The sequence below is a fragment of the Malaclemys terrapin genome, chromosome 6 (genome assembly GCF_027887155.1).
Source record: "Malaclemys terrapin pileata isolate rMalTer1 chromosome 6, rMalTer1.hap1, whole genome shotgun sequence".
Classification (NCBI taxonomy): Eukaryota; Metazoa; Chordata; order Testudines; family Emydidae; genus Malaclemys; species Malaclemys terrapin.
Genome location: NC_071510.1, coordinates 24,505,366 through 24,527,992, shown reverse-complemented (window position 1 = coordinate 24,527,992; position 22,627 = coordinate 24,505,366). Strand labels below are relative to the sequence as shown.

General features: G+C 40.5%; 1 protein-coding gene across 29 annotated transcripts in view; it reads left to right on the top strand.

Moving 5' to 3' along the window:
- The window catches only part of PTPRD (protein tyrosine phosphatase receptor type D), a 1,677,890-nt gene that overhangs the window by 1,499,948 nt on the left and 155,315 nt on the right, over positions 1-22,627 (top strand). For all 29 annotated transcript variants that reach the window (XM_054031429.1, XM_054031444.1, XM_054031437.1 and 26 more), the window contains 3 exons: positions 3,505-4,086; positions 18,626-18,759; positions 20,195-20,339. In XM_054031429.1, the coding sequence (XP_053887404.1) occupies positions 3,505-4,086; positions 18,626-18,759; positions 20,195-20,339 (861 nt within the window). The remainder of the gene's footprint in view (positions 1-3,504; positions 4,087-18,625; positions 18,760-20,194; positions 20,340-22,627) is intronic.

Genomic DNA, 22,627 nt, shown 5'->3' with positions numbered 1-22,627 from the left:
TGCACAACTGGATGGTTACTCAAGAATCAAGATCCACATGCTCATTAAAGCACTCCCCGTCCACAGGTGGTTTTGTCAGTGAATGGATAGTGCTTCTTCCTCCTCTGCATTATACTGCAAACAGCCTTTTGTTTCTATATCACAGACAGGGCAAACCCCTTGTTGTAAAGCTCCTTTTTTTATCTTCAAGTGATATTGATAGTTGCCTCTTAAGGTTTACCATTCAAAGTCTTAGTATTGCACATGGCTAAACAATTGAGCTTTGCATTATAACACCTTATCCAAATGGGCCATCACCAAGACACATTATCTCCCAATGACTAATTTCTACTCCAAGTCCATAAAGCATATTTTCAATATTAATACATTATTCCTTAAATATTACCTGTCTGTACAACTCACAATGATCAAGAATCTTCACAAGTTGCAAGCTTTCTGTCGATACCTTATATGTTACTCTTTATGGCCAAATGTCCTTAAGATGTGTTTGGTGTGTGAGTTTGTCTGGTCTGAAGTGAGAGTTGTTTGCAAAGAACAGGGGACCCTTTGCCAAGGGGTTCCATGTAGGATTACCATATTTCAGGTTCCCAAAAAGAGGATGCTGGGGGAGAAGGGAGCATTGGAGGTGGGGTAGAGTTGGGGGTCCTGGAGGGAATATTTTGTGAGGGTCCTGGAGAGGTGTGTATGTATTGGGAGGGGTATCTGGGAGGTGCTGGAGGGCATATCTGTGGCAGGAGTACTCAGTGGAGGTGGGGGGCAGTGTCATTCACTGCCCCCGTGGCAAGTGCAAGCCCAGGACCTAGCATCAGCTGTCAGTCAGCGCCTCCCTGCAAGGCCCCCTCAAAGGCCTGGGAATCAGGGCTGCAGGGGAATGGACTCATCAGCTGGGGATGCAGGGAGGGACCAGCTGGGAAGCAGACCAATCGGGGTCTCATTCTGAGCTATAATGTCTGCTCTGCAATAACCCCAGACTTTGACTCTTATTTCAAAAATCCACCCAGATGGAGAGTGGACTACCAAAAAAAAAGGTAATGTCCAAGAAAACCCGGACGCATGGTAACCCTATCTCCATGTCACACAGGTTGTGCAACTCAAATGCCCAAGTGGTGATGCCCTGAGATATATGCAGAGCAGAATGATTTAGGGCTGGTTCTAAGAGCAGGGCCAACTCTATTGCTTCTTAATGCAACGTATTGTGTCCTGCCCCGGTGCCTGCTGATAGAGCTAGTCCCTGGTTAACGCTAAGATTTCATTGGGCAGTCCAAAAGAAAATGTAGATCTAGACTACAGCTAACTTCTGGGCCTGTTTCCTGGGCAGTAAAGGCTCCCCCTGCATTCTCCTACAAAATGCATAATCTCATTTATTGAAAGAGAAAAGGAAGCCCGAAAACAAACATTGTTATTTTGTCATCTGCAAATAGCAGGTTTTCCTTAGCAATAACGACTTTTCTTTTTCCGTATAAACAAAAGTGCAATGTGAATGGGACAAAAAGTAAGAAACAGAAGCATAGGGTATGGGCGGGAGCTTTGGTAGGCTGATGTGTTTCCACCAGGAGTAGACACTACACAAGCAATACAAGTAACAGAGATGAATACAATTAATGCTGCCCACTTTTCCACAATTTACAATACATTTGTGCTTCAGTATGCAGCTAAGTGAAACTGGTTCCATAATTGTCTTTGCAGATAATTGTTTAACAGACTTCTTAAGTTCTGAAAAGCTGTGGCAGTAAGCAGTAATTTGGAGGGCAAAATAGGCTTTAAGCAGGAGCGGCGCCAGGGTTTTTGGCGCCCTAGGCAGGGGTCCTTCCGCACTCCCGGTCGGCGGCAGCAATTTGGCAGCGGGAGTCCTTCCGCGCTCCCGGTCTTCGGGGCACTTCGGCGGCGGGTCCCAGAGCGAGTGAAGGACCCGCCGCAGAATTGCGACTGAAGACCCACAGTGCGGAAGGACCCCCCACTGCTGAATTGCCGCCGAGGGTGGCAAAATGCCACCCTCCCCAAATCCTGTTGCCCTAGGCAATTGCCTAGGTCGCCTAAATGGAAGCGCCGGCCCTGGCTTTAAGAATAGCCACAGAAAATTATTTAGGGCTCGACTGTGACTTGGAGTACATGCCTGAGCAAGAGAGTAAAAGCAAATGACAACAACCCCCTTAAAACTCTGTATAGTCTACCTGGACCTTGAATCCAGGCACGCAGCAATAAGTAAGGGCTGTATACCTACTTACTCCCTCTTCAGGATATGTAAACACAATGGAGAGAGGTGGGGCAGAATCTTAGCTCTGCTCCCCACTCACTGGCCAATCCAACTGGAGCAAGTGTGTTACAGTTAGCTGCTGATGTTGACATTCCACACAGAGCAAGGAGGAAGCAAGAATTGTGACTGGAAGGCCTCCTGGGGTGGTGCAGTTCAAGGATGTGCCTAAACTCACTACACAGTACATAAGATCCACTACTAAAGTACTGAGCATGCACCGTGAGGTGTTGATTCCCCTACTCTCGTACTGACTGCAGGCAGAGATCAGTTCAGTTCCTTACAGGATCAGCCCTTATCGTATAGTTGCACTTCAAAACATGTTCTTGTTTGTAATGTTCTTTTGAATTTAGTCCATCTATCTGGCCTACTCCTGCATTACTAAAATTATAAACTACTGATTCAGGCAGCAATCATATTAGTAGATAAGCAAACCTCTCCTTTCATTACTGTTTTTTGCTACCTTCATTCTAGCTAAATCAAGGGCCGTATACTTTTCAAAAGCAGCAATGGTTAAAAAGTTGATGGCTGATTTTCAGAGTTATTGGTTGTCTGCAACTCCTGTTAAGTTCATTAGAAGCCGAAGGTATCCAGCACTCTGAAAATCGAGCCTTAACAGTGCATGCTCTCTGTCTGCAAGGCTGTTCTTGTGCAGATGCTTAGACTTGGTCCACACTGGGGCGGGGGATCGATCTAGGAAACGTAACTTCAGCTACAAGAATAGCGTAGCTGAAGTCGACGTTTCCTAGATCGAACTAAGTTTACTTACTGCGGGTCCACGCGGTGCAGGCAAGTTCCCCCATCGACAGCGCTTCCTCCTGTCGGTGAGTAGGAGTTCCGCAGTTGACGGGGGAGCGCTTCTGGGATCGATTTATCGCGTCCAGATGAGACGCGATAAATTGATCTCAGAAGATCGATCTCTACCCGCCAAATCAAGCGGGTAGTGTGGACCTAGCCTTAGTGGATCTATGGTAAAAATCATTATTGTGCCATGTATCAAAAGACCTTTTTTAATGGGGGATTTGAGATATTTCTGTGTTCTCTGTTAAGTTTCTGGAATAAATAACAGTACTAAACAATTGGATTTCCTATGAAAGAGTTGAATTCTAAATAGGGGATGTAGCTCCTGCCCAAAGCAACAACATTGCAGCCCATGTCATGATTTGCTTTGTTTGATTTCATATCACACTTAAGGAATAAAGAAGGATTGGTATGTACTGGTTATTAACTTAATTTTATGGTATTATTTTTAGCCTTACCCAAACCTCCAGGAACTCCTGTGGTGACGGAAAGCACAGCAACAAGCATAACGTTGACTTGGGATTCTGGGAACCCTGAGCCAGTCTCTTACTACATAATCCAACATAAACCTAAAAACTCTGAGGAACTGTATAAAGAAATTGATGGGGTGGCTACAACACGCTACAGTGTTGCAGGTCTAAGCCCATATTCAGAATATGAATTCAGGGTAGTTGCTGTAAATAATATTGGACGGGGCCCACCCAGTGAGCCAGTGTCAACAAGGACCTCAGAACAAGCACCGTCTAGTGCACCTCGCAGTGTACAGGCTCGTATGTTGAGCTCAACTACAATTTTGGTACAATGGGAAGAACCTGAGGAACCAAATGGCCAAATTCAAGGATACAGAGTTTATTACACCATGGACCCCACCCAACATGTCAACAGCTGGATGAAACACAATGTGGCTGACAGCCATATCACCACTATTGGAAATTTAGTACCACAGAAAACATATTCTGTGAAGGTTCTTGCTTTTACTTCTGTCGGGGATGGACCCCTCTCTACTGACATTCAAGTCATCACTCAGACAGGAGGTAAGACTGCAATATGGTGGAATAAATTACATACATGTAGAAATTGGGCAGACAGTATTTGAGTGAGTGAATGTTGGGAAATAAATACTCCCAAGAGATGTCTGAAGTTTCCAAAATGTTGCCCATTAAAAGGCATCATTCACAAACCATCTTTCGGCCGTTCCACAGCCCTTGCAGTCATTAAAATGGAGGAAATTGTCTTTATCGTCAAATCTTCCATTCCCTTTTTCAGCAATGTATAAATCTTGAACAACTCTACCATAGCAACAGTATTCTAAGTGAGACTGTGGAGAAAGCTAAATGTTGTGGCCACTGCTTGGCTATGACAGGACCTCTAATGCTAAGTACCACACTATGTTTGTCCAGCAGTTATTAGCTGGCATTTTAGTGGCCTTGTCCTTGAATATTCTGTGGAGTTGATTTTAATTTAGATTGTATACGGGGCATCATATGTTAGATCATTTTTGTTAACATTGATTTGGAAATGTAAAATACGTATATACTACACATACATGCACATACACATACATATACATATATCTCTGTGTGTTGAAAATGTTTAAAATCATTAAAACAGTGTATATGCACACAGAAGCACATCCTCACACTTCTGATTTATAAACCTCCCTTCCCCACTCGTCAACGGAAAGCACCACAGTTCTAGGTAAAACAAGGTTACTATTTCTTTGTTTTATATTTGCAGGTAGGTTTTGTCTGTGTACAGGACCTTTAGGTCTATGAGTTAATTTTATTATCAAATCATTAGCAAGCTCAGTGAATGCAAAGAATATTTATGAAATCAAAAGCCACAAATGCTGGTCGTGCTAAACTGCAGAAATTATTTTATTGTAGCTCTATGGAATAAAAACTCCCTACTGTTTACTGTCCTAGAACAAGATGTGTGAAATATGCCATAGTTCAATGGTCACCTAGAAATATAGAATGCTACTTGTAAGTCAGTTGAATTTTTTAGCACTAGCAAAGTTTCTTGTGGTAGAAGTTCAAGGTCCCTCAACTTTTGAAAAACATGTCTCCAAAATATAACTCAAGGCATTGGATCAAACTCTGCCATTGTTTACCTGCATGCAAATCCATTGACTTCTGTGGAGTTACATGTGTGTAATGGAGAACAGAATTTGATCCGTTGTCTTGGAATTTCTGCAAGTACTGTGTACTGGGGAAATGTGTGTTCAGTTTTTAAAATTATTTAAAATTAGAAGTTTATTCATTAGCATTTCTGATTGATTGATGATTGATATTTGTATGTATATTTAGATAGTGAATACTAATTTTGGCTTTTGATATATTTGTAACATTTTTCAGAGGCTTGTCTTTAGATTGCCATATTGCTCTCTCCTTTCTAGATCTTAGTGTGATAGATTGTATTAGAAGGAGACACAACAAGCTGTTCATCCATTTTGTTCAGTAAGGGCCTGGTTCTGCTCTGTTTGAGGTCAGTAGGAGTTTGTCATTAACTTCAACGGAGCAACTATTTCCTGCTGTGGTCCAGTTGGAATGACCCAAGTTATGTTACTAAGCATAGTCACCTGAGGAGTTCTCCATGTATTTAAACATTTCTGGCATCCTGGTGTTGTTAAAACTGGATCACTTAACATGCCCTCCTGTGCTGTTTCTTCTTGCTGCTGTAACATGAAGAAGTCCTGATAATGATGATGCTATTGGAGTGATTCTCAATGCCAGTGTTTTCACTTTGGGAACTGACTTGACCTGACATTTTATTTTTACACTGTCTCATAAAAACAACAGTTTTGAGAGAGGAGAGGCTTTTCAAAGCATGAGCCTGATGGAAAATGCATAGAAGCATGTGAACATTTTCAATCAACAGGATAGGGGTAGGGAAGTTGGATCTAGTACAGCATTCCAGCGGGGGTGCTGCAAGTAGGGATGCTGGGGTACGGCAGCACCTCCTAACTTGAAATATTTCCCATCATATAAAGGGTTTACAGTTTTGTTCAATGGCTTTGGGAATCCTCACTATACAAATTGTTCCAGCGCCAGTGCACTCCAGCTTATAGCAGTGCCAAACTTTAGGAAAGCTTTAAATCTGAGCCTTGATCTGGATCCAAATTTAGTGAATGGTCCATCTTTGTAATGAGATTAATGAAAACTTCAGATACATATACTCCCTCCTCTAAAAACTGGAGTATTCAAATTAGGATCTGGATTTTGTGGTTTGAATCTCTCTCTCTCTCTCTCTCTCTCTCGTGTGTACGTGTGTGTATATATAAAAATATACACACAGAGAGAGAATGCCATAAGAAGCAGGACCTGGAATGATGGTTGGGTTTGGGGTTGTTTTTTTGTTTGTTTTTCTCTGTATAGAACTTAAAAACACATGAATAATTATTTCAGTTGTGTAAGCTATCACTTGATGGACCAAATCATGCTCCCGTGGAAGTCAAAGACAAAACTCCAATTGACTTCACTGGGACCAGCATTTGTGTCCTAGAGTTTGATTGACAGCAGTGCCATTCAGTATTATGATAGCTTGGTTTCCTTCAAAACCTTTTCCTATTATGTGCATTGTGATCATTGGGAGGCAGGAAAATGTTCTGAGGATTTTGAAAATAAACACATTTGGAAGGGTTTTATTTTCAGCACCAGCATAATAAATATTCAAGTTGAATATGACAAAATGGTGCTAAAGAAACAGGCATCTTGATTTTTACTTCTCACTTTATAGGTCATCTGAGTAGATCTGGTCAAAAATTTAATTGAAACTTTTTCAATGAAAAATTTGGTTTTGTAATAAACGATTTTTTCAGCTTCCATTGAAAACTTTACCTTTTTATGAAAAACCTGAACACCCTGAAAAACACAACGTTTTAGATTTGGAACCATAATCTAAATGTTAAGTTCAGCTTGGTTCTCATTAAAATATGTCCCCCTGAGCTGCCATGGTGCATCATAGGAGTAGTAGTTCGGGTACCTCATGCCCACAATATTTTTTATGGGCTAGACTCAATGCCCAAACTACATCTCCCATGGTGCACCACGCTATGGGACTTTTATGGTGCATCTCAGTGGTTCAACAAGAGGGGAGATTATGGGCCTCATGTAAGAGTCCAACCAGGGATCCCAGCTCACTGCGGATAATGGCATGGCACAAGGCATGCAAACTACAATTCCCAAGAGCCACTGCGGCAGCTCAAGCAGACATGGTTAAATATCTAACTAATCCCAAACAAAACAATTCAATTAAGATGTTGGCCACAAATATTTGGTTTTTGTTTCTTTTTTCTTTCTTCATCAAAAAGATGATTTTTCCATGGCATGTATTAGAACTCTCCCACGTTGTTTTTATTGTGGTTTGTGGTTCAGTTTCACATAAGTGGGGTCAGGGTAAAATATTGTAGCTCTCTAACTGAGGGACTATCATGTCTTAGAAAGTCACTTACCATTCAAAGCAGTGGCTCAAATATATATTTTAAGGAGTGACTTGTCCAGAAAAGGGGATTTTTGACTGCTAGGATGGAATGGCAGTCTACATTTCATTCTTTTTAGTCTAAGGATAACTATTTTTTCTAAACTGTGAGCAGTTGAAAGTATTGTCTTTGTTGTATAATAAGCTGCAAATTGTTTAAAAGAGTAGCTTAAATCTGTGTTCTCGGGTATTGTTTTCCTTGCATTTCTTTAACTACAGTAAATCCAGGCAGATGACATCCTGATTTCTTATGGTTGTTCTGTTCTTTCACCATAAATCTTGGAAAAGCCTCTTGATCTTACATTATGAAGTTGTCAGCCGCAACTCCATAGTTAAGGTTGCATTTAGTTTTCAAAGTTGGGGTTTCAGTCTGTTTGTCTTTGACTAAAGCAAATATTTGCCATAATCAAATTTAACACACGGCTGTTAGGGAGCAGTTGTATATTTGTGGAAAGTTACAAGTAAACACTTTGGAAGAGTTTGAAGGAGTTTTAAAATAATTCCCTTTTGAAGAATAAGGACTGGTATCTAACATGCTTTTTTATATCCCTGTAAATTACAATTGCCTTGTTTTTAACACTTGTACATTTAACATGCAGAGGTTAATATAAAAAAAATAATAATAATTATAATTCTTCATCACTATTATGATATTTCTGCCATTGACACAAATGGATAACATTTTCACCATGAATAGCCGACATTTTAAAAAAATGTAGCTATTAAAAGCCAACATAGAAAATGTTAGAGCAGATGCCAATAGGTTTGTGTAGAAAGACCCTGATCCTGCATCATTAACATCAGTGGGAGATTTGCCCCTGACATCAATGACTGGAGGATCAAGCCATGTATGTTCTCTAAATGATTTGACTCCTGCAAATGCTGGACTTCAGCATGGACAAATTCATATATACTGAATTGTGATGTGCTCTCCTAATTTATGTTGCCCCATCAGTAAACTATGTCTCTTGTGCCTGGTCCCCATTCACAGCTAATTCACTACAGAACTCGCTAGTTACATTTTCCCTGAAACACAACCCTCACTTTTTTAATTTTCTCAAACCAGCCCCTCGTCCACGTGCCAGAGCAGACTCCAGGTGCATCCTTCATCTTGCACACCTCATAAAAAAAATCTTCCAACGGGTGTCAGGGCCAGGGATGTTCCTAAACTCTGCAGAGAGAGGAAAGTTACTGAGGAGGAACAAAGGATCTTGCTTTTATTAGCTTCCCAGACCAGGAAGAACCACTATGTAGGGATTGGGAGCATTGCAGGGAGAACCAGAGACTCCACGGGACAGGGAATTCCAGGAGGCATAGATAACTATGGGAAACTCCTAGATTTAAAAAAAAAATTACTGTATAAAACACATTGTTAACTCTAAGCTAAGGATGTTACTTAACATGAAAGTTAAAGTGTATGTACAGTCACCACGGAACATTATAGTTAAGAAAGCATTTGAATGCATGGAAAGGAACAATTATAGGAAGATCAGATATCTATCTTTAAAATAAATGTAAAAGGGAAAATATTATATTACACATTCAACAAATCTTATTGTAAAGCTAATGAGTTGGATTTTTTTTTTTTTTTGGTTCTGTTTCTAATTGAAGGGTTGAAATGCAGAGAAAAACATGCAATTTTTAAACAAATTATTCTTACAATTCTATTCTGTAGCTTAGTAGTAGACTCTGAGGCTGTCAGTCTGACACCTTTCATGAACATCAAACACATGCAAAAATGTAATAGTAATAAAGTGTCCTGTTAAAATTAGTTTCTTGCATAACCATCAGCAATAATTTGACACCAGTTCAATCAGTCATTTTGGCATCATCACTTCCCTCCTTCCTCTGTGTATGCCCCCATGTTAAAAAAATTTGTAAATGAAAATGAAGTCTAAAACCAATGCATTTCGCTCACCTAAGGCCCTATAATTCTGTGGAGTGTCAGACATGGAAGATGTAGAAAACAGTGCTAAATGCCCCGGAAATGCCAAACAAGAGAAAGCGATAGTCCTGCAGCAGATAGTCTGGGAGCTCATGGAAGCCTGTCTATGGCCTAGTCTTCACTTACCGGCTGGTCCGGCGGCACGCCATCGATGTTCTGGGATCGATCCCGGAAGTGCTCACAGTCGGCGCCGGTACTCCAGCTCGCCGAGAGGAGTACGCGGCGTCGACGGGGGGAGACTTCCGGCCGCGTCTGGACCGCGGTAAGTTCGGACTAAGGTACTTCGAATTCAGCTACGTTATTAACGTAGCTGAATTTGCGTACCTTAGTCCGAAGTCCGGACTAAGTGGGGACCAGCCCTTGGTCATGACTGTATAGTTGGATCTCCACAAGGCTTGGGACAGGGAAAAGAGTGAGGGGTAGGTGCAGCTGAGCACCAAGGAGGTGCAGTGCAGAATAGTGCCAAAGAAAGTGGCTATCTTTCCTAAAATTGGCAATGGAATTGCTGAGTACTATAGTGCTGATGAGGGAGCCATGCTGCCTTGTGGGAAAGAGGACCTAATGCAGAAGATCTCCATTCAGATAACCCCAGCTTTCTTTACATATCTCAATATCTGCAGGAATAACCCTGCTGATATCAAGGTATTTCTACGTGAAGAGGGCCACACTCTCAGACCCCTGCAGTCAGATACTACAATGATGGGAGCAGTGTAAAACTCTTCCCTACATACAAGGCAGCAATCCAGGAAATTCTCTGAGCTGAAACTCCTGTATTTCCTGGCCTTTATACGAGTTTTTGCATGCCGGCCACAATATTATCGCTTCTTCTGTTCTATTTTTCCAGCTTCCTTCTCCTGTTCTGTCCCTCCACTTCCCTTCCTCAATGTTTCCTCTCCTCCTTTTAATCTACTCTTTTTTCCCCTTCTGTTTTGCTTTTGTTTGTTCTTCTAGGCTGTTTTTGTTTGTTTGTTTTATTTTAAACTGAAAATGTGTACTTTTGTTTTACAAGCCATGGCAGCATTCTCTTCTTGTTTTCTTCGCTCTCTTCTTGTGTTATCTCTGTCCTCTCATTCCTTTTATGTTATTTTTCTAGCCTCCTGCTCAATTCATTCTTTGCAGGCATGGTTTATTTGCATCCCCACTTCCTTCCTTGATATTCTCTTCCCTTTTTCTCCTTCTTTCTGCCTGAATAACTGAGTTAAGTGACCCACTGAGCAGGTATGTGTTAAGAAAAAAAAGTGACCTCAAAAAATATATCTGCCCTGAGACACTGAATTAATAGGGATTTTGAGCCCTGTAATGTAAAGTACTATAAAGAATGCTGGAAATGTGAAGCATACATTACTGTGGACCTTCTAAGTTGAGTACGGGAGAGGGCAGTGTGAAATACATCAATAGAATTAAACTGACCATATACCATAAACACTCCCAAGAATAGCTCTCCTGATTTTTTCAATCATTCAGACTATTTTCTTACAAGTAAATGTTTAATCTATTTTTGAGTTTGTACCATCGTATTTTTATTGCACTTTAGCATTGTTAGTTGTTCATTAACTTCTACAGCAGTTGATTTACAGGTTTTGAGATTTTTGACAAAATGTACTGCACATTTACACTTTTTAATTAGTTAATTATTCTTCAATATTATCACTCTAGGTTTAAAACTGTAGAATGCTAAGGAGTCAGAAGCCTCCAGGCTTATTTAGATAAGTTACTTCTGAGAGAGTAGACACAGACACAGGATTAATAAACTATCTCAGTTTACTTTTAATTACCTTGTGTACTGTGTAGAGAGAATGTGGTATTTTAACAAAAATGAATATCAAGTGACAAAAAAAGAAAAAAATGTGGGCTCTTTATTCCTAAACTGTAAAGACTTATTAGGAACAACTTTATGAGATTCTCAGCAAACACAAAATCTTGGCCCTTTCCAACTCCACTCAGCTTGTAACTTCTCCTGTTAACTCCCCCATGCCCATTTCCAGAACTTCTAACTCCTAAGCTACTTCTCTAAGAATCACACTGCTTTCTATGTTTGCTTCTGGACATGTACAAAGGACCATGATAGGAACCACGATCTAGAGCAGGGGTGGGCAAACTATGGCCCTCGAGCTCGCGCTGGGGAGGTGGGTCTGGGGCTTGCCCCTCTCCAGCAGTCCAGCCGGCAGCAGGGTTGGGGGCCGCTCCACACAGCTCCCAGAAGCAGCGGCATGTAAGCATAGGAGTAGCCAGGGGGCTCCGCTCTGCACACTACCCCTGCTCCAAGTGCTGTGCCTGCAGCTCCCATTGGCTGGGAACCTCAGCCAATGGGTGCTGCAGGGGCAGTGCCTGCGGATGGCGCAGCATTCAGAGCCACCTGGCCGCACCTCCGTGTAGGAGCTGGAGAAGGGACATGCTGCTGCTTCTGGGAACCACTTGAGGTAAATGCCGCCTGGAGCCTGCACCCCTGAGCCTCTCCCCGCACCCCAACCCCCTGCCCTAGCCCTGATCCCTCTCCCATCCTCCGAACCTCTCGATCCCAGCCCAGAGCACCCTCCTGCACCCCAAATCCCTCATCCCCAACCCCAACCCACAGCCCACACCCCCAGCCGGAGCCCTCATCCCCCGACCCTGCATCCTACTCCCCTGCCCCAGTCCGGAGCCCTCTCCCACATCCTGAACTCCTCATTTTTTGGCCCCACCCCAGAGCCCACACCCCCAACCAGAGGCCTCACCCCCTTCTGCACCCTAACCCCAATTTTGTGAGCATTCATGGCCCACCATACAATTTCTATTCCCAGATGTGGCCCTCGGACCAAAAAGTTTGCCCACCCCTGATATAGAGGTTAGAGGATGGATCTGGAAATCAGTTAATTTTTGATTCTATAAACTGCTTTGTCAATGAATCACTGTGTAATCTTGTGTAAGTTGCCTAACATCTCTGTGTCTATTTCCTCTATATAAAATGAGAATAAGAATATACACACTTCACAGTGAAGTTAAGAATCTTAATTCTTGGGGGCAGAGGGATAGCTCAGTGGTTTGAGCATTGGCCTCCTAAACCCAGGGTTGTCAGTTCAATCCTTGAGGGGTCCATTTAGCAATCTGGGGTAAAAAAATTGGTCCTGCTAGTGAAGGCAGGGGACTGGACTTGATGACCTTTCAAGGTCCCTTCCAGTTCTATGAGATACATATATCTTCATATATTATAATTAAGGTTTGTAGGGCACTTTTAAATCATTGGATAAAAGATGCTATTGAAATGTTTTGTTCTCCAAAAATACCTGTGCTGTAAAAAATTCCCACTCTGTGCGATGATCATGCAATGTGACACGTTGGATTTGGTTTAGCCTATAGTTCTATGTTGTAGAACACGCCCCAGTAGCAAGAGCAAGACAACCTGCACAGTTTCCACAGCCTGTAACTGCCTCTCTTTAGTTGCTTTTTCATCTGTGGAGTAGATCAGAAGCTGCAGATATCTGCATATGCAGCTTGGTTCCTGTTTGCATTGCTACTGCTGAGCATCATTTTTTCTGGGCTAAAGAAGTGCCATGTATGGGTTACAGTGAAATGCCTGAAATGGGTGAAAAAGTTAGGGCTGGTCCACACTAACCCCCCAGTTCGAACTAAGATACGCAACTTCAGCTACGTGAATAACGTAGCCGAAGTCGAAGTATCTTAGTTCGAACTACAAGGTACTTACCGTGGGTCCACACGAGGCAGGCAGGCTCCCCCGTCGACTCCACGTACTCCTCTCGCGGAGCAGGAGTACCGGTGTCAAGGGCAAGCACTTCCGGGATTGATTTATCGCATCTAGACAAGACGCGATAAATCGATCCCAGAAGATCGATTGCTTACCGCCGAACACGGAGGTAAGTATAGACGTACCCTTAGTTTGTATTTTTTTAATTTGTACTCAACTTGGGCTGTGCTTATACAACATCTTGAGGCTTTGATTCATTCCTACAAATATTACTAGCAGTATTGTACTGGTTTTGGTTTAGTATTTTGTTTGTTGTAGCTCCCTTTGTTTTGTTGTGGAATTGTCTAGAAGCCAACCCTTCCTGCTCCCTTCCCCCCACCCCAAAAAAACCAATTTCAGACATTGCCTGAGTACAAATTGAAAATATCTGCCACAAACTAATAAAACTGGTGGAGTTAAGGTTCACTGCCTGAATGGAGTCCCATTACATTTTAAGCGAATCCCAGCTTTAAGATGGTAAACAAGGACATCAAGGAGAAATCCTTGAGGAGAGAGATGTTGGAGATGAGTGTCTCACAACATATAATCATTGAGAACCAAGAAACCTTTCTCCATCCCATCCTAGGACTGTTTTGCCAGTTGGCATGGCTTCCTTGTTCTACAGTATTTAGTTTTCCTAGCTTCATAGGAGACTACAATGAAATTGTGCAGATTGAAGTGGAGAAAATTCAGGACCCAAGTGGATTACTTGGTTTGTCCTGTGCAAAAACTGCTTGATTACTTTCTGCAGCTGTCAGTTAGATTATAGACAGCATCTCTTATGGAGTTGTTTTGGCCTTTCATGCTTTTGGAGAAAGGAAGTTAATCTGTATGGTTCAGATTTTTGATGGGCTTATTTCTTCTAAAATCTTCCATTAGACAACCCTCATATCATGAGATAGCTATGTTGGTCTCAAAAAACTGACGAGATCTCCTTTTGAACCGCACCATAACTGTGAGGTGGAATTTCTAACATAATTAATTTTATTTTTTGTGGCAGCAATTGCAGCTCACGTGGTAAGTCATCATAAGGCTTTAGGGACTCTAATCTATTTTACATAAAGTCCCACAAGGACAAGATGATGTTACTGACTCTCCCTAGATTCCAGCCAAATGTGCATTGGAATTACACCATAATTGCTCAGTTACTCTGCCAATATTCTTCCCAGTATTCATGCTCATCCAAGTGAAGCACTTTTCCATAGTCTGATAGTACTGTGTCATACTTTTTTGTTTTGTAGAGCAGGCAAAGTCCCGATGAGTGTCCACCTGTCTTTTTGCTTCATTTGATACAATTACACATGGGACAAATCCATGTCAAAAAGAAATATGTCCCAATGGCTTTCCGAACTCCATGGCTCATCATTATGCTTTGGCAGGCCGACAGTACAACTCCAAAGTCACTTTAAGCCATATTTAGTAGGAGGCAAATTGCAACGATCACCAGCCTCCAGTTGGTTCCTATCCAAGAGAGTTGTAAGGCAGCCACATGGAGCTCTTTGCATACATTTATACAACAATATGACTTGGACTCACCATCATGACAGTAATGCAAGTTAGACCTAGTGGTATTACAGAACCTGTTTCCAAGTCATGAATAGTCCAGTTCTCCCAGCACCTTGATTCAAATTTGTATTTCCCATTAAAATGATTCTATTGCTCCTTACATACTTACAATGATTTTTCATAATTTGCTATGATTTCCCTTTGTACTTCTTATATCGGTATTTTTCAAAGACGTCCTTGGAGCTTTGTAATATCCACCGAGTGGTCGTTTATTACACCAGGTATCTTTTCAAGAAAAAGTTAATTACTCTGCTTTTAGTCTTGTTCTCTGAAGATATATAGTTACATTGGATTACTATTCACTCTGACACATTTCTTCAGCGTGGGAGAGAAGATTTTTTTCTCCTATCCCATCTTGTCTTTCTATTTTGTCCTGTTTATTTCAGAGGGGACTAATGGTAGGCAATTACAAGCTATTAAAAGTCTATACAGGCAAATTTACATCTCCTGTTAGCTGTCAATCTACTTATTTAAAACTTAGAAGTCAAATCCTAGCTATCATATCCAACAGGTTATCATAAGTCCAAATGGCTTTCTGAACTCCATAGCTCCAATGACAAGTTTCAGAGTAGCAGCCGTGTTAGTCTGTATCCGCAAAAAGAACAGGAGTACTTGTGGCACCTTAGAGACTAACAAATTTATTAGAGCATAAGCTTTCGTGGGCTACTGCCCACTTCTTCAGATGCATATAGAGTGGAACATATATTGAGGATATATATATACACACATATAGAGAACATGAACAGGTGGGAGTTGTCTTACCAACTCTGAGAGGCCAATTAAGTAAGAGAAAAAAATTTTTTTGAAGTGATAATCAAGCTAGTCCAGTACAGACAGTTTGATAAGAAGTGTGAGAATACTTACAAGGGGAGATAGATTCAATGTTTGTAATGGCTCAGCCATTCCCAGTCCTTATTCAATCCTGAGTTGATTGTATCTACTTTGCATATCAATTCCAGCTCAGCAGTCTCTCGTTGGAGTCTGTTTTTGAAGTTTTTCTGTTGTAAGATAGCCACCCGCAGGTCTGTCATTGAATGGCCAGACAGGTTAAAGTGTTCTCCCACTGGTTTTTGAGTATTATGATTCCTGATGTCAGATTTGTGTCCATTAATTCTTTTGCGGAGAGACTGTCCGGTTTGGCCAATGTACATGGCAGAGGGGCATTGCTGGCACATGATGGCATATATCACATTGGTAGATGTGCAGGTGAATGAGCCCCTGATGGTATGGCTGATGTGATTAGGTCCTATGATGATGTCACTTGAATAGATATGTGGACAGAGTTGGCATTGGGCTTTGTTACAAGGATAGGTTCCTGGGTCAGTGTTTTTGTTCAGTGATGTGTGGTTGCTGGTGAGCATTTGCTTTAGGTTGGGGGGTTGTCTGTAAGCGAGGACAGGTCTGTCTCCCAAGATCTGTGAGAGTAATGGATTATCTTTCAGGATAGGTTGTAGATCTCTGATGATGCGCTGGAGAGGTTTTGGTTGGGGGCTGAAGGTGACAGCTATTGGTGTTCTGTTATTTTCTTTGTTGGGCCTGTCTTGTAGGAGGTGACTTCTGGGTACTCGTCTGGCTCTGTCAATCTGTTTTTTCACTTCAGCAGGTGGGTATTGTAGTTTTAAGAATGCTTGATAGAGATCTTGTAGGTGCTTGTCTCTATCTGAGGGATTGGAGCAAATGCGGTTATATCTTAGAGCTTGGCTGTAGACAATGGATCGTGTGGTGTGTCCTGGATGGAAGCTGGAGGCATGTAGGTAAGTATAGCGGTCAGTAGGTTTCCGGTATAGGGTGGTATTTATGTGACCATCGCTTATTAGCACAGTAGTGTCCAGGAAATGGACCGCTTGTGTGGATTGATCTAGGCTGAGGTTGATGGTGGGATGGAAATTATTGAAATCATGGTGGAATTCCTCAAGGGCTTCTTTTCCATGGGTCCAGATGATGAAGATGTCATCAATGTAGCGCAAGTAGAGTAGGGGCGTTAGGGGACGAGAGCTAAGGAAGCGTTGTTCTAAGTCAGCCATAAAAATGTTGGCATACTGTGGGGCCATGCGGGTACCCATAGCAGTGCCGCTGACTTGAAGGTATATATTGTCCCCAAACGTAAAATAGTTGTGGGTGAGGACAAAGTCACAAAGTTCAACCACCAGGTTAGCTGTGACATTGTCGGGGATACTAAAAATCTGCAGAGCCTAAGTTTTACAAACATGTACATTTTATTTTTACTCCCTGATGGGCTAGTTCCTCCTTTTCTGTGGGCTGTACAAAAGAAAAGTACTTTTATTTAGAATGCGGTTCTACTCTTAAAAAATGATTATGCAAAAATTATTATCTGTGTTGTTATTATTATTATGACCTTACTTACCACAGCTGCTCCCTGTGTGTATTGAGAATAATAGCTAATTATTTTTCTGACCAAAGAAGTGTGTACTGCTTTTTATTCCTGCAAAGCCAGCACCACTATGGAAGAGTGAGCTTGGATTCTGTTGTGATTCATTCATTCGCAATAGAAATCATAACCAATCATTTTCAAACTTGGGTGCCGAAGTCATTGCCTACATTCTAACTGAAAAGACAAATTCTGCCCTCATTTACACTTTACATAGTCTTCAGTGGAGATGCACATGTGTAACTGAGGGTAGATTTTGGCCAGAATAAACCTTATGACAAATGACACATGAGCCAGAAAATGCCTCCCCCCTACTCCCCCATCTATCAGATTCAAAGTTGCATTTTGAGGTCTGGCAGTTAGAAAAATCATTTAATTATTAGAAAACGGAGATAAATAGATAAAGATGTTAATCAGCAAGAAAAGAAACATGGCACCTCAGGATGCCATTTTTGAAGAGTAATAATATAGCAAAAGTCAGCTTTTCAGTGTGTAAGCTCCTTCTTAAAGACAAGGATATGCTTAATATCTTAATTGGTTGCTAGTTTAGCAAACTTGTTTTTCATTTGGAATTATCTGTAATGGTTTTAGCTCTTTTTTGGAAGATTTTTTCCCCATCTTGTATATAACTTATTGGTACTTTATTTCATACATCATTTTTTTTGCCACAATTCACATAAGCTGTTACAGTTGGTATGATATTCTTTAGTTCCAGTCCTAAACTTTTCGTGTAGTATTACTGTAAGCCTGTGGTTCTCAACCGGGACACACATACCCCTGGGGTTACACAGAGGTCTTCCAGGGGGTACATCAACTCATCTAGATATTTTCCCAGTTTTACAACAGACTACATAAAAAGCACTAGTGAAGTCAGTACAAACTAAAATGTCATGCAGACAATGACTTGTTTATACTCATCTATATACTATACACTGAAATGTAAATATAATATTTATATTCCAATTGATTTAAAATGAGAATGTAAGCAATTTTTCAGTAATCGTGTGCTGCGATATTTTTGTATTTTTATGTGTGATTTTGTAAGCAAGTAGTGAGGTGAAGTGAGGTGAAATTTGGGAGTAAGCAAGACAAATTAGACTCCTAAAAGGGGTACAATGATACGGAACGGTTGAGAGCCACTGCTGTAAGCTATTAAACAGGTGTCAATAGTCCACTTGTAGGATGACAGCATTTCTGTGGTTTGTATATCGTTTCTTTGTGTATTGTTTCTGAGGAACTTTGAAATAATTTAGGATAAAATGTAAGTTGGTAATATCATTATATTACAACATACTTTTTTTGCTTTGTACCGATTGCTTAGTACAGCTGCATCAATTATCTGTTTAAGTTCAGAAATTAAAACAAAAGACAGTATTGTGCCAAGTACTACAATGATAACTGAAAATATTTGAATAATAAGTATTGAACAAGAGAAATAAATAGGTGGTAACACTGTATAACTTTCCCCTTTAGTCCCAGGGCAACCGCTGAACTTCAAAGCAGAACCTGAATCTGAAACAAGCATATTACTTTCTTGGACCCCTCCCCGCTCTGACACCATTTCCAGCTATGAACTGGTTTACAAAGATGGGGACCAGGGTGAAGAGGTAAATGAAAATGTACTCACCTTTTGTATTTCTTTAATGGAATAAGACATGAAAGTCTGCAATGATTGAGAAGTACAAGCTTAGCTGCTTTCCTAGTATATGAGAATGTTGACATGATATGGTTTGTTAAACAGAGCAACCAGCTTGATGGCAGATTCTGAGCATGGTTACCAGCAAGGCTCTGTGGCTACTGGCCAAGGGAAGCTTTACAGGTATTCATGGAAAGGCAGGCATGGAGGTTGTTCCCAGTTCCAAAGGGGTAATGCTAGTTCAGGCTGTCCAACCCTTTACAGCCTCCAGGGCATGGAGTTCACAGACTTTGCCCAGCTCTTAGGAATGACCCATAGGAAAAAATCCCAGCCTCACTGCAGTCAATGGGGCCAGGATTTCACCCATAATGAATAGTTGTTTCTGTTAGTCAATACATGAGACTCTTTTAAAACATGGTAATTGGTATTTTTCAGTGAAGAAAATACATTTTTCTAATCACAAGATACCTTTTTTAGATGTTGTTGTTTGCTCTTTATAAACAATTAGCATTTTAAATGTTTCTTTGGTTGCACTAAGTCAATCTTTTTTTAAAAACAAGTCTCTTCTTATTTTTTCTGTTCCATTTTATAAAGTTGATTTCCAGTGCAAAGAATGAGAGTGGTAGGCTCAGGAGACAGCGGGAGCGTGCTAGATATGTCAGTGTCCTCCTGCGTCACTATCTTATTGCTCTGTTGGGAATACAGCAAAAGCTGGTTACTGCTACTTCACTGAGTTTAGGTTTATAGAAGTTCTTTACGTGTACTGAAGACACGTAAGCACATGCTCAGCAGCTAAAAAAGACTGCTAAGAGGAGAGTTCCCAGATCTATCTTTTAATTCCATATGAAATATATGCCCCTACCTAAACTTGTACTATGTCCTGATCATAGGTCCTTGATAATATTTATACCTTTAGAAGAATTTGCGTCTTAAGATTTTGAATGCAAATCTAACAATAGGCTAGCCTTAACTCCAAGATCACCCATCCCATAAAAGTCCAATTTCACTGGAGCGATAAGTATATGTAGATAAGTAGATGAGGCTCTAGTCATCTGTCAGTGTCCAAATATTCTTTTAAATTTTGAACATAATTATTTAATCCCTTTTAAACTATCAAACAGAATTTCTCCCTAGCAGCTTAATACATTGAACTGCTTATTTTAAAATTTCATTCTTCATTATTTATTTATTGTAGGTAATAGATTCACTTTCCTTTCATTGTTTGGTTAAGATTACTTTGTTTAAAATGCTATGTTCACATTTTTAAAAGAAGTTTTAAACAAATTAATCCGATTGATGCTGTTGTTATCAGTGTCTCAGGGGGGCTTTTCTCCTTAGACAACATTCTGAATAAGTATCTTTGGATATTTATCAATACGTCCAGTTCTCTTATTGCTTATCTTTAGCAACGTGTTTCTATTGAGCCAACTACATCTTACCGCCTGCAAAGCCTGAAGCCAAACAGCTTGTACTACTTCCGTCTGGCTGCCCGCTCTCCACAAGGCCTGGGTGCTTCAACTGCAGAAATCTCAGCGAGAACCATGCAGTCAAGTAGGTGTCTCTCCTTGCTTGCTTTATTCTGCTCCTTGTATCTGCTGAGCAGACACAGCCAGATAAGCCAGTAAGACAGCAATAGAGAGCAAGAGTCTCAGTAACACAACAGCAGGACAGTGCTTAAGATAAATATTTATAATAGATAGGCTTAGAAGAATTGCTTTTGGATTATTATTGGCTTTTGCATAGCCTTAGGAGAAGAAGCAGAACATCTTCAGAATGTCTAAAGAGACAGCCCTATGATGATATCAGTATAGCTTCTAGGTGCACCACTAGGCATACTAATGATCTTCCATGCATGGCATGCCTCCGATATAGTCTGGAGCCTTAAAATTCCTGCCTGGTCATTTCCTGCTCCACAGTGTGAATTCCATAAAATTTATTTCCTTTTATCCAGATATGCTCTTCCTGCAGAAAATGTACATTTGAAGGTTCCAGGACTGTATGCACTAACAGGCATGCTGATAACTATGGTTATTCTTTCTAAGTTTTGCCTAATGTTTTTTTGACCAATCTTTGGAAGGTGGGCACTTTAGTATTATAGGTCATTTTGATACACACAAGAAAACTATATTCTATTGGCTGTTTATGTAAATAATGTGAGTAATTTATAGGGCTTATCTGAAATAATCTGATGGGAATTCATATAGGAATTTAAAAACATGTAAATTGAAACTTAACTAAAGGGATTTTCTTCAGGTAATGGAGAATTGCATCCCAAAGATAGTTGATATAATCAGCTAAAGTTTACTTTGTGTAATTCTTTAGCTTTACTGCTCCATTTTCAAACTTTATTCCATCATGTCTTTACATTTTCTATAGGCTGATTGGTTCATTACTTTTAGTGAAGTAAGGTTATTTAAACGAATACTGCAAAGCCTCATTGAAATTCTGGTTTGCGTCAGTCAGCTCGAGCTATTGTATTTATACTGTCAGGCTTTGCTAGTGTTTGATGAGATATTAGTAACAATTAAGGTACCTGAAGAACTGTTACTTTAGAGTTTGAGTTTTATGAGTAATGTGAACTTCCTGAGGCATGTCTGTGGCATTTTAAATAAACACAAAGGACCCAATTATGCTGTCATAAGAATCAAGTATAATGGCGTGGGGCACTGTCATTTTAATTATGCAAAATCGGTATTTTGATATAGAAGAAAATTATTTCCTTTCATGGGGACCATTTTAGTTACACATGAGAGCATGAGCATCATAAAAGGTGGGTGGGAATTGATTTAAGTGTGGCTACAAGTTAAATATTTAAGGCCCAATCCTGTACTCTGTGCACAGTCAAAATTACCATTGATTTCCATTTCCTGGTTATGTAAGAAAAAAGTAAATGGGACAGGGCCAGTAAGATGACATTACACTGTGTTTAGCCTTCTTTTTATTTTACATACTGAGATAATACGTGAAAAAGTGCAAAGGTTATATATGAAAAGAAAGTACCCAGTAGTCAGACTTTTGCAAGAGATCCCATTGAAATCAATGGCAAACTTCCAATTTATGCCCATGGTTTATTATAAGACCTAATAGATTTGCTTACTAGATTGCACATGGTGTAAAAATCACCTTGCAAAGTAAAGGAGAAACTGCATTGTAAAAAAACAATTACACAAGATAGAATGGTTTGCATTTATTTTAATATAATGATTTTAAAAAATTAGGAGTCTGGTGGCACCTTAACAGATTTATTTGGGCATAAGCTTCTTTGGGTAAAAAAAACACTTCTTTGGATGCATGGAAGAAGTGCATGCTTCTGCATTCATCTGTAGAAGTGTTTTTTTTAGCCACAAAACATTATGCCCAAATAAATGTTAGTCTCTAAGGTGCCACCAGACTCCTCGTTTTTGTGAATACAGACTAACACGGATACCCCTGAGATACTTAAAATATTAGAAATCTCTCATAGATTCAGCAGAAATATTCTCCAGAGTTTTTTGTAACCTTCAGTCATGGCTTCAGAGAAAGCTGCTACAGGGATATCTGTCTGCCAGTATGATATCCCGAAGGAGTCTTTTCACTTCCTTTTATACTTCCTGCACAGATTCATGCTCTGTAGCGTAATGTCCAGTATATCCTGTGTACTTGATTTCTGCCTTGATCATTGACATTTTTTTAAAGAAAAAAACTAATCTACCCCTTCAGCTCCTCCAGATGCTGGTACATTCTCACTTATTTTCCCCCAAGAAGGGTAAAATACCACACTGAGGAACATCCATTGATCCACATAGAAGATCTGTGAGGAACCAAAAGATACATGTGTAACTGCAGTAGGTCACAGCAGG